The sequence below is a fragment of the Pan troglodytes genome, chromosome 5 (assembly GCF_028858775.2).
Source record: "Pan troglodytes isolate AG18354 chromosome 5, NHGRI_mPanTro3-v2.0_pri, whole genome shotgun sequence".
Taxonomy (NCBI): Eukaryota; Metazoa; Chordata; class Mammalia; order Primates; family Hominidae; genus Pan; species Pan troglodytes.
Genome location: NC_072403.2, coordinates 101358456 through 101370679, shown reverse-complemented (window position 1 = coordinate 101370679; position 12224 = coordinate 101358456). Strand labels below are relative to the sequence as shown.

General features: G+C 38.8%; 1 protein-coding gene across 1 annotated transcript in view; it reads left to right on the top strand.

Moving 5' to 3' along the window:
• The window catches only part of RRAGD (Ras related GTP binding D), a 47835-nt gene extending 36821 nt beyond the window's left edge, over positions 1 to 11014 (top strand). The window contains exons 6-7 of the mRNA XM_001158292.8: positions 3380 to 3528; positions 7808 to 11014. Of these exons, the coding sequence (XP_001158292.1) occupies positions 3380 to 3528; positions 7808 to 7959 (301 nt within the window). The 3' untranslated portion in view covers positions 7960 to 11014. The remainder of the gene's footprint in view (positions 1 to 3379; positions 3529 to 7807) is intronic.
• The last annotated feature ends 1210 nt before the right edge of the window (positions 11015 to 12224 follow it).

Below are 12224 nucleotides of genomic sequence, written 5' to 3'. Positions count from 1 at the left end.
TGCCATATGGTCATTAGCTGTAAGTGGTAAGTTGTTCATGTAAATGATGTTAATCAGAGTTACTTTTACCCAGCTAAAACAAACATGGGGAGGGAGGGGTTAGGAGGAGGTGGCCTGGCTTTGCTGTCAGATTGGTTTTTCTGTGGTGGAGTACAGTGTTCTGAGAACCCACAGGATTCAGTAAGAACCAGTCTGGGTCACAGATGGTTTGTGGGCTCTGGGGTTTCCTCAGATTGTTTGCTGGAGCAGCAACAAGCCAGTCCTGTTAACCAGCAGGAGGCAGGGTTGTGTGCAGAGCCTGGGGCCCTCTTAGGCAATGAGGAAGCAGGTGCCCTTGTAACTGGAGGCCTTGCTGCCCCTCCCCACCTGCCCAGTGGAGACCAGCAGGCCCTAGAATCAGGTGACCTGGTGCCTCAGGAATCTCTCAGCTGAGGCTGTGCCCCAGCTGGCAGCTCTGTGCTCACTCATGCACACACACGCACACGCACATATATGCACACACACATGCACACACTTTAAAATATGTTCTATCTTCATGTGTTTTCATTGCTTATAGATGAAAAACTTGAGTAGTAAAACAGTTTTTGCAGTTGCAAATCTCATCAATTTCTACTTGTAATTTTTGGTGGAGTCTCTGTTTTTCTAATTTGTTTAATGTTTACCTTTTTCTGATTGTGAAAGTAATACATGCTCATTGCAGAAAATACATAAAAGTCTAAAGAATAAAATTAAAGTAGCCCATAATCTCACCACCTAGAGACAGTCAGTGTTTACATTTTATATAGTTTGTTCTTATTTCCATGTGTAATTTTTAGGATAATGAGATCACATTTGTATGTAAAATTTTTCATCCTGCTTTTTTCATTTAACATTACCACCTGAGAATTTTCCTGCATTATTAAATGCTGTTAATAAACAGTGTTTAATATCTATATAGTATTGTATTTACTTGGAAATTTTAAATGCCATTTTCTTCATTGGGTAAAACATGTTAAATGTTTCAGTTTCTTGTTCTCAGAACATTACTTATAAGCAAGAGAGATTGAGCCTTAAAATATAGTAGTTAAAACAGTGCAATGGAAGTTAATGAATTCTGTTAAAGCATCTTTAACATTTGAAGTCCAGCACTTAAAAGGTTTTTCTTTAATGTTTTGGTAGGTTATAGTGAGTTGAATCCTTTAAAAAAAACAAAAAAAAATGAACTTCCACAATTTACTTTTTTTTTTTTGAGACGGAGTTTCGCTCTTGTTGCCCAGGCTGGAGTGCAATGGCGTGATCTCAGCTCACTGCAACCCCGCCTCCCAGGTTCAAGTGATTCTCCTCCCTCAGCCTCCCGAGTAGCTGGGATTACAGGCATGCATTACCACGCCTAGCTAATTTTGTATTTTTAGTAGAGACGGAGTTTCTCCATGTTGGTCAGGCTGTTCTCGAACTCCCGACCTCAGGCGATCCACCTCGGCCTCCCAAAGTGCTGGGATTATAGGCCTGAGCCACCGTGCCCACCCTCACAATTTACTTTTAAGTGGCCATGTATATGGCCGCTTAAAATACTCTCAAAACTAAAAACCTACATTTCCTAAAAATACTCTTGTGCAATTCAGGCTTTTCATTAAATCTGGCTTGTTACTCTACCTACCCCCTTGTGTATTTACAGGATTAAAGCATTAACTTTGAAATTAGCCATATCTAGGTTTGAGGTCCTGACTTTACCCCTATCGTCAGCTTTGACCAAGTTATCTTATTTTCCCCTAGCCTCAGTTTCCTTAGAAACTTAGAGGATTCTTATAGCAGACAGAGGATAATGCATTTTAAGAACTAAGAATGGTTAATATCACATAGTAAGCTTTAATAAATGCTAGTTCTCAGTGAATGTGGTAAGCTTTAACACAATTCCAATTAAGTCAAATTTCTGGTCAGTTATTCATAAATTTGGGGAGTAAAAATAAATCAGAAAATTTATGTACAGTTTTAGGTAAGGGGGAAAAGGTTTAGGGAAGTGTCCTTTGCCTGTGAGGAAAGGATTCATAACACTTTTATTACACAGGTATCTTCAGAGGGTCCAGTTTCAGTCATTAAAGCCATGATAATAAGTGTGTATTTTATGTTCTCAGCATTATGCTTAGTGCTACATATGCATTATTTCATTTAATCTTCATTAGAAAACTTTGAAATAATTACTGTTAGTATACATATGAGGAAATTGAGGCTCAAGGAAGTTATTCGACTTGTCCAAGCTCACATAGCTAGCAAATAAAAGAAGTGAGATTCAAACCCAAGTCATTTGTGTCTACACACCACACCTTTTCTTAAATAGACCTATATATCTTTTTTTTTTTTTTTTTTTTTTGAGACGGAGTCCTGCTCTGTCACCCAGGCTAGAGTACAGTGGCACAATCTCGGCTCACGGCAACGTCTGCCTCCTGGGTTCAAGAGATTCTTCTGCCTCAGCCTCCCGAGTAGCTGGGACTACAGGTGTGCGCCACCACGTGGTGCCTGGCTAATTTTTGTATTTTTAGTAGAGATGGGGTTTCACCCATATTGGCCAGGCTGGTCTTGAACTCATGACCTCATGATCTACCCGTCTCCCAAGTGCTAGGATTACAGGCGTGAGCCACTGCGCCTGGCCAAACAGACCTATATATCTTATTTAACTCTTTATTTTGAAAAAAAGTTAAAACCTACAGAAAATATACAAGAGTAGTAAAATGAACTCCTGTATAACTCTTCACTGGGATTCATCAGTTTTTACCAATTTGCCATATTTGCTGCATCTCTCTTTTTCTAATACATATTGTGTATCTATTTCTTTTCAGTGAACCATTTGAGAGTAAATTGAACCAGTTCACAGTTCAGCAAATTTAGCATGGCTACATTATTATCTGATATATAGACGATATTCAGATTTTACCAGTGGTCCCAATTCTATCTTTTATAGCAGTTTTTCCCAATTCAGGATCCAGTCTAGCACTTGGCTTTCAGGTCTCTTTAGACTCCTTAAATTTGGAACGTATCTTCAGCCTTTCTTAGTCTTTCATCAGACCACGCTTTTGACAGCCTGGCTATTCTAGGTGAGAAAACAAGAAGCCCTTGGCCACGGAGGTGGGGAGAGCTAACCTCATCCTTCAACTGGCTTCTTCAGGTGCCTGGAGAGTGTCCCAGCTGCTGCAGACAGCCACTCATTGTCAGTAGGAAATGACTGTTGAGGACTGTGTATGTTTTTGTGCCTGTGTGTTTCTGAGCTCTTTTGCTGAAAGGCACTGCAAGTGTAAACAACTTATGATTATCACTTTTTGTGGCTTAAAGCCGGTCTCTTGTCACTGGCTTACAGTTTCTAGTTCTTTCTCAATGGTCACATGTTTTGGTTTCTGTCCCCATTTAGTCTCAAAGAAGATGGAGCAGGAACCCCTTATGACAAGGAATCCACAGCCATCATAAAGCTTAATAATACAACCGTGCTTTATTTAAAAGAGGTGACAAAGTTCCTGGCTCTCGTTTGCTTTGTCAGAGAGGAAAGCTTTGAAAGAAAAGGTAACTTTTTGGTGTGATTTAAAAGAAGCATTAAAAGAAGCATCAGACTGCTACTGCATGTATTGTTTGTTGAATGTGGGTGGACAACAGCATGGCCCTCGAAACTTCCAGATGCCAGTCACAGGCCCTCTTGGCTTGGAGTCCAGAGCGGGGCGGGCTCCTGCCCACAGTGTCAGCTTCTGGGCCAGTGAACTGGCCTGCCCTCTAGTGGTGCATCTGCGATTGCAGCGAGGTGGAAGTGGAACCCCATGATCCTCCCAGGGGCCTTGGCATCTCTGCTAGGGGGAAGCTAGTTGGGACACTGTTGCCAGGCTGTGAATGAAGTCTCTTACCAAGGAGCAGACTCCCAGCCTATATTGAGGGTGGAGGTCTCCACTTTGCTCCACACCTCTAGAAGGTCTTAGGTAACCGTGTGATCTTTTGTTCTTCCCATGTAAAGGAGGGGACAACAGGTGGTTTGACTTCTGTTCAGCCTCAAAATACTTCTTAAATCTTCAGAACACAGGGATGGCATCATGATTCCGGAAAGGGAAGACCATGAATATATTTAACTCCACCAATTTTTTTTAAGGATCAAATTCAGTTTTATTTTGAAACAAAAGCAATTAAACTAATTTCCCCCTTCTATAATATCTAAACAAAAGTTACTAACAGAAGTCCCTAGCTTACTGATATGGCTAGGGACTTTTGTTAGTAATAGGGTATGGTTTACTAATTTGTTGGGTAAAAAAAAAAAATCTCCAACAAATAGTTACATATCCTGAATATGTAATAGTAGCATATCCTGAAATAGCCTTTTTCTTCTATATTATAAGCAATATAAGCCCATTAAATTAAAAATGCTTTGAAAATTTAGGAAAGTATGTAGAATAAAACCAGGTATTTCACCATCTAGAGCTAAACCCATGTTAAATTTCTGGGATTTTCTTTCTCCCTTTCTCTCTCTCTTTTTTTTGAGACAGGATCTCGCTCTGTTACTTAGGCTGGAGTGCAGTGGCACAGTCATGGCTTTCTGCAGCTTCGACCACCCGGGCCCAAGTGATCCTCCCACCTCATCCTCCCACCTCATCCTCCCATGTAGCTAGGACCACAGACACATGTCAACAACCTGGAATTTTTTTTTGTTTTTGGTAGAGATTGGGGTCTCACCATGTTTCCTAGGCTGGTCTCAAACTCCTCGGCTCAAGTGATCCTCCCACCTCGACATCCCAAAGTGCTGGGATTAAAGGAGTGAGCCACCACGTCTGGCTCTTCTCTCTTATTTCCTCTCCCTCCTACCCTCGCTCCTTTTCTCCCTTCCTTCATTCCTTTTTTTCCTTCCTTCCAACAAAACTGGGGCCATATTGTCTAATATAGTTTTATATTCTAATATAGTTTTATATTTAATATAAATATGAAAATATTTATATTTTATATTACATATATTTCACTTACGTATATCATGAAATTTTCCTAATTCTTTGGCCATGAAAACTTAATTTACATTGTTTATTTTTATCAGAAAAGTAATAGACTCTTTTAGAAAATTTAGAAATAATATTTAGCAAAAAAACAATAATTATCGATGTTTCTCATTCAGATAACTACTCTTAACATTTCCTGTATACTTTTCCAGTCCTTTCTTGCATATGCATTTTCTAAAAGGACTATGATAGATTGTATGATGAATTCTACTTTATAACCTTCACTTAAATTATTACAGACATGTTTCCAATTCACCATCTTTTTTTAACCACATCATTTTAATGATTGTATTAGATTCTTCTATTTTCAGACATCTATGTTGTTTCTAGATTTTGATGTTATAAATAATATCATTATGACCTCCTTTGCACTAAATATTTATGTGCATCTTTGGTTGTTTCCTAAGGAAAAATTTAAAGTGGAATTACTTAGATCAAAAGGGTAGGCCCATTCTGGGGGCTTCTAATGCATATTACCAAAATGTTCTTCAGAAAGATTTTCTGGTTTTATGCTGCGAAGAGAATATGAATACTTATTTTGCTGTGTTCTTATCAATATTGGGTATTAGTATTTTTAAAAGTTGGTAACTGAAAACTGGTATATTATGTGAATTTACATTTTCTTGCTGCTTAGTGATGTCCTGTATTTTTCCTGTGTGTACCATGACTGACCAAATTGCCTTTTGTGTCCTTTGGCCTCAGAACTTTAAATTAAATGGTGTTCATCTTTTACTCCTTATTTTCATCTTGCTAGAAACAAGAACAGATTATATAATAGATCATGGAATTTTAAAGATAGACAGGAATACACCTTGTTTCACCCTCTCATTTCACAGATGATTTTACGCAGGCCTAGAAAATATAAATGACTTTCTCTCAGCATCACACCACCACTTTATGGCAGTCAGGGCTAAAGGTTGCTGGCCTCAAGTGATCCTCCCTGCTCAGCCTCCCAAAGTGCTGTGCTGTGCCTGGCCTCCTGGTGTGCCTGGTGCCTGGGTGTTTTTATTGTGCAGCTAGGGTTGAGAACTCCTGAACCAGAGAAGGATGTGGGGCCTTATGAACTGTAGGTGGGGTGAAGCCTTATGAACTGTAGGTGGGGTGAAGAGAGTGTTTATTTTGTTTATGTCTCTGTTCATGTATTTTCAAAAACTTTTCATGAGGGTTGAAATAGCAAACACTGTTTATGGATGTTTACTGTCTTTAAAAAGCCTCAGTTGTGAACTTTTACTTAAAATTCCAAACACAGCAAGATTACTGTTACATTTTGAAATGTGCAAAGATATGTAAGTTAAGGTTTGTCAAGAACAATAGGGGCGGGTGCCTGTGGTTCATGCCTATGATCCCAGCACTTTGGGAGGCCAAAGTAGAAGGATTGCTTGAGCCTAGAGGTTCAAGACCATCCTGGGCAACATAGTGAGACCTCATCTCTAGGAAAAATTCAAAAATGAGGTGGGAGGATTGCTTGAGCCCAGGAGGTTGAGACTGCAATGAGCTGTGATTGAGACTTGCACTCCCACCTGGGTGACAGAGTGAGACCCTGCCTCAAAAATAAGAACAGGATATGTCTGAAATTTCCCAAGTTGAGTATTTCATTGTACCCTTCTCATTGAGCCAAGTTCTTTTAGCTAAGCTTTTTAAGACAGTTTGTTGCACATAAAAGCAGAGAATCTTGAGGCTCTCACATCTCATATTCAAATTGCCATTTAAAAATCGTTCCTTTGCTCCTTTGTTTTTATTACTTTTCCCCTTGCTTGTGACATTGGTCTTTCCTTGAGGAAATTGACTCCTGGTTTTACTGCACTAGTGGTTCACTCTCTCTGCAGAAGCAGCAGAGGGCACTACTCAGAGGTTTTCCTGCTCCTGGAAACCGAGACAGTGCCCTCCCTGCCCTCCCCTTGCAGTTAGTTGTATAACTAGTTTGAAGAATTTAATCCTTGGCTGGAATCCTAATTCTTCCTTTGGACGCGGCTCTAGAAGCATCCACTGATAGATAGAAATAATTGTTGGGCTAGTTATTTTAATAAATTCAAAGATAGTAAATAGAACTGACCACCTTATCCTAATTGGTGTAAACATAATGTTGCTCTCAGGACTTTTACAAATTACTAGTAATGATGAAAAATGCACTCATCAAGACTTTGGATTATCTTTTATTCTATTTTTTGTGTCACTGATACATTTCTGAAAACACAAGAAGATTCTCTCCTACTATTTCTCCACTTAAAATACTTAATACTGAAAAGCTGAGTGTCATTGGTTGTTGAATTTCTGCTGGAGTTGGCGAGATGACTGTTAACACTCTAAAATTAGGGGCTTCGCTTTCCCTCGGGCTCATGAGAATGGTTTAAATATAATAGATACTCAGTAAATATTTATTGATAGATACACAGCTTTGGGATCCCAAGTCAGGGTCTGCCTCTACTCAGTCTAATAATGCCCTTTGGGGAGAAACATTTTTCATTACAGATTTCTCTTAATTGTAAGAAATCATCTTTAATTCTGAAAGGTTAAAAAAAAAGTTCAGTTCAGTGGTTCTTTAAATCTTTTGGGTCATAGGAACCTTTGAAAATATGGTCTATGCTCTGGAACCCTGCATCAGGAAAAATCTTCCTTCACAAGACTTTGCCTATAATTCCTAAAGATTTATAGCAATTTCTGAAGGCCAGCTGCAGACATCCCAGGGAAATCTATGGTCCTGACGCTAAGACCATCCTCTACTGCCCCCCTACTGGCTTGTCCTGGCCATGGGTCCCATGAAAAGATGGAGATTATTTCTACGTGACATTTATAAATATTTTTGTTCTCTTCTCCAGGGCTAATTGACTATAATTTTCATTGCTTCCGGAAGGCCATTCATGAAGTTTTTGAGGTGAGAATGAAAGTAGTAAAATCTCGAAAGGTTCAGAATCGGCTGCAGAAGAAAAAGAGAGCCACCCCTAATGGGACCCCTAGAGTGCTGCTGTAGGTGAGGTTTCAGGAACGTCTTTTGAAATCAGACCTTATCCATGAGGCTGCTGCGCCATGTTGCACTAAAGGAAGAGGAAGAAGGAGATTGGGACACATACCATTGATTTGTTGTTAAAAAAAAAAAAAAATCCTGCAACCCTCTTGATCTTCTCTTTTATAAATAAAGTAAGCACTTTGAAGCAAAAACTTGTATATTAACAGTGATGTGAAATCCATTGTCATTTCATTACACAAATGTAAACTTCTATGGTCTGTAGTCAAAAAAATCCCGTGTGAGAACTGCCAGGAATTGTACATATTTTGCACTTTTTCATGTTTCTCATTGAACTGAACTTTGATAAAACGACTTTTCTAAGCTTTTTTTCTGTACTTGGTGTCAAGGACATGCATACTGTAGTCCATATCTATATGGCAATCAGAAATTAATCAAAAAGTGATGCATTGGTAATGACTTTTTGTAAATTTGGAAATCTTTGCTACCAATTGTTGAGAAAAATCATTTTTCAGTGGAGCTGGAACAGATTGGAGCTACAAGCTCCAGGAGCAATAAGAACTGTCCCCTATTTATAATGGGTGTAAACAGTTTTGTAGAATAATGTTAGCACCAGACTTACCTAAAAATTTCTATAGCAGTGGCTGTGCTTCCCTGCTCAATGGTTTTTATGAAGCTGTTTACCTCAACACACATCTCTATAATCACTTTATACAGAGAGGTTATTTCTTTTTGTTGCATTAGTATTCTTTTGAAACTTTGGGACCAGATTTACAAAATGGTGCCGATCACTGGAGAGAAGTAAGAATGTCACTGAATTGTAGGGTTTCTGGAGGCTTTTCTGTACCTACCACCCAGGGCTAAAGTAACATCAGAGGCCTAACGTTGTCCCAAAAGTATGTGATTGGCAACTGCAGACTAAAAAACATATATACAATTCTGGACTTTTGGCCCTGTGCGATGGTCTGGTGTGCTGCATTTAAAATGCTTATTCAGGACCAGTTCTTTATTGCTCCATGACCATAGTGAATAGAACAAATCGCAGAACCCCACCATGGAGCTCAATCCTGTTAGTCACTTTTGTCACCTCCACATCTCCTTCTCACTGGTGATAACATGCCTCATGTACTCCACTTGTTCCCACCTTATGATTAAGCCAAGCTCAGCCTGCCACCAGCATGCTCTGCAAGGCTGAAGAGTCATCCTGAAGACCCCTAAAGGTCAGTGGGAAAAGGATGGCTGGAGAGACATTACAATTAGCTGTGTAATTGTTTCTGTGAAATTATTTCACTTATGTTTACTTTAGACTAACAGGAAATTAAGAGTCCTAAATCTACCCCTATGCCAAATCATTCCAAGTAGATAATTTTATGTGCATCTCAAGGGTTAGCACCCTAAGGCATGCTTGTGGGGCATTAGAAAATGAGATTTTTTTTTTTTAAAGCAGAGCCTCCTAAGAACATCAAAGTTGGTCCTAGCAAAATATATAAAGTCCCTAAAGCAACTTATACTTGAAACTTTTTTTTTTTTTTTTTTTTTAAGAGGGGGCCTCATTCTGTTGCTTGTGCTGGAATACATCGGTACAATCATAGCTCACTGTTACCTCTTGGGCTCAAGGGATCCTTCCACCTCAGCCTCCCTAGTAGCTAGAACTACAGGTGTGCACAACCACGCCCGGCTAATTCTTAAATTTTGTTTTTGTAGAGACAGGATCTCACTGTGTTGCCCAAGATGGTCTCAAACTCCTGGCCCCAAGCAATCCTCCTGCCTTGGCCTCCTCAAATGCTGAGATTACAGGCCTGAGCTACTGTGCCCAGCCTAAACTTTCCCACTTCTCTCTGTGGCTTCTTTCCAACCTCTCTCCTTCCTCTCCCCAAGTCCTGTTTCTTTGAAGCTGGTAACTGAATTTAAGATGATATCTGGTTGGTGTTTAAGGTTTGAGCCTCCCAAGGGTCTGTGCATTTTGAAAGGAGATTTCTAAAAATAATTAAGGTGCCCTAACTCCTTTCCTCATGATTCCTACTCCGAAACCTGAATGGTTAGGAGCCCAGGGCTTCCTGATTTCCACAGCTATATCCTGTTGGACCTTTGCCAACAGACCTGGCACTTATGGGTTATTGTTATAAATCTAATTCTCTAATATTTTTTACACGTTGTTTCACTTTGAATAAGCAAATGAAGAATCAGTTTTCTAATATGACTTTATCCTCAACCTAGAGACACTAGCCTATTTGGTAAATCACACATTACTTAGGTATATTTATTACTATAACCAGGTTGGAGCTTCCATGTTTAAGCTGGATATATAATGGGTTTTTGTTAAAATGTGCCTTAAAAAGCCTATTACTTCAAGAGCAAATGATTCTTTGGGGGAAAGGCAAAAATAATTCTATGACATAGGGCCCAAGTTCATGGTAGTAAGTGCACTCTTTGATTAATCACACGCTAATATAGATTACTGCCTCTAACTTTGTAAGTGTGGCAATGACTTCTTAATTAAAGAAAGATGCAGGAGTTATGTCTAAGCGTTCAGTTTTTCAAATCTGTGTTATTGGAAATGTCTTCAAGTCATTTTGCATTGTATTTTTGATATGAGAGGCAGCTTATTGCGATGTGTATGGCCATGTTTCATTCTCAAATTTAATTCTATAAATACAAATCCTAAATACATGGCTACAGCAACTGCACTGGAACATTTTTGCTTGGTTTTAGGGATTAAGAACTTGCCTTGCAGGTTTCCTTCCTCAAAAGGAGCAGGGCAGTCCTTTCCCTGTTGAGTCAATTAGAATTTTTACATAGAGGTGAGACTGTGAATTATTTTGGTTATTTTCAGTGATGTAGATTAGTGTGAATGACCAGGGTGGAATGTTTTTGAAGGAATATAAAGCAAAAACCGGTTGACATTCACAAACTGTTCTTTTGTGAACATGTTTTGGACCCTTAAATATGACTAAAATCACAGCAATATTGTTACATACGGGTTATATGCCAACTCTGTTTGAAATATACTCTGGAAAAACAGCTGAATTGTCTTGGTTATTAAAGTATGGTATGTATTCAACTTGTACAGACTGGATGTAATTTGTAATCAGGTATAGTTCATGTTTTACTTTAAGCAGTACATCACTTAATAACCATTGTTAAGCCATTGCTTTCAAGAATGTTAACTGCCAATTTAAAAGCATGTGTCCTAGGTTCATGCTTTGGTAAAGCTCTCATTTCAAGTGTATTCATAGCTAAGCTTTCTGGGAGCAGAATTGTCTCTTTGGTGAAAAGGAAGTACAGCCTTTCCTGTTTCTGAGGTTGCTTACCATACATGTATGTCACTGTTTCATTGGCCCTGTTACATCCATTTGATAAAATTTATTTGTCCTGATTAACCAGCTCTCATTTTATGGAAATGATGATAAATCTCACTACTTAAATTTAATTTATGCTTTTATTTTTAAACTCTCTTACATCTCCACATTTTTGATGGGTAGATGCCAGTTAGGGCTGTAGAACTGTTACTTCAGTAAACTTCAGATATTAACTCTTGCTGCTGTGGCCCTAATCCCCTAGTCATATGGAAATCCTTTTCCTAACAGTTTACCTTATCATTCTTAACTTTGCTTAGTAAGGTTCCATCCTACAATGACCTTTTTCAGATCCCCTAGGAGTTCTCAGAGAGGGGCTAGCATTAGATGTTATATCTCAAATATGAAATCCTGTTCCTGGTTGGAAAACCTGATCTGAAATAATTATTTCCAAGATTTTACATCAGTAGTGATGTTGAGCTTAAGAGAAAGAAAATTTTGTCTTCAACAGAAGTATTTAGTAATAATAGATACTGATTGAGTACACACAATATGCCCCAGGCACTGCTCTGAAGTACTTTTGCATAACTAAAATTCATAAATCCAAGAGGTAAGTACTGTTACCATTTCTATTTTTCATATGAGGCAACCAAGGTCAAAAAGATGAAATAATAACTTGCTCAAGATCATATAGCTAGTAAGCCCACTTTCCCAACTACAACTATAAGCAGCTTCACCAAATGTTTTTAAAAAAATACCTTCCTTTCACAAATATGAAGAGGGGGCACTTAGAGGATTTGTCTGGTGGACTAAGACTATGGGGTGTGCCATGCCATTTGAGGATGCAAAAGGAGGGCGGTATTCAAGAGAGTGTGTCAGAGCCCACCAGATACATTGGAGTTTATCCACCTAAACTACTAATTACTACATGGGCATGAATGCTGGCATATTGAGAAGTACCTATTCTTACATGAG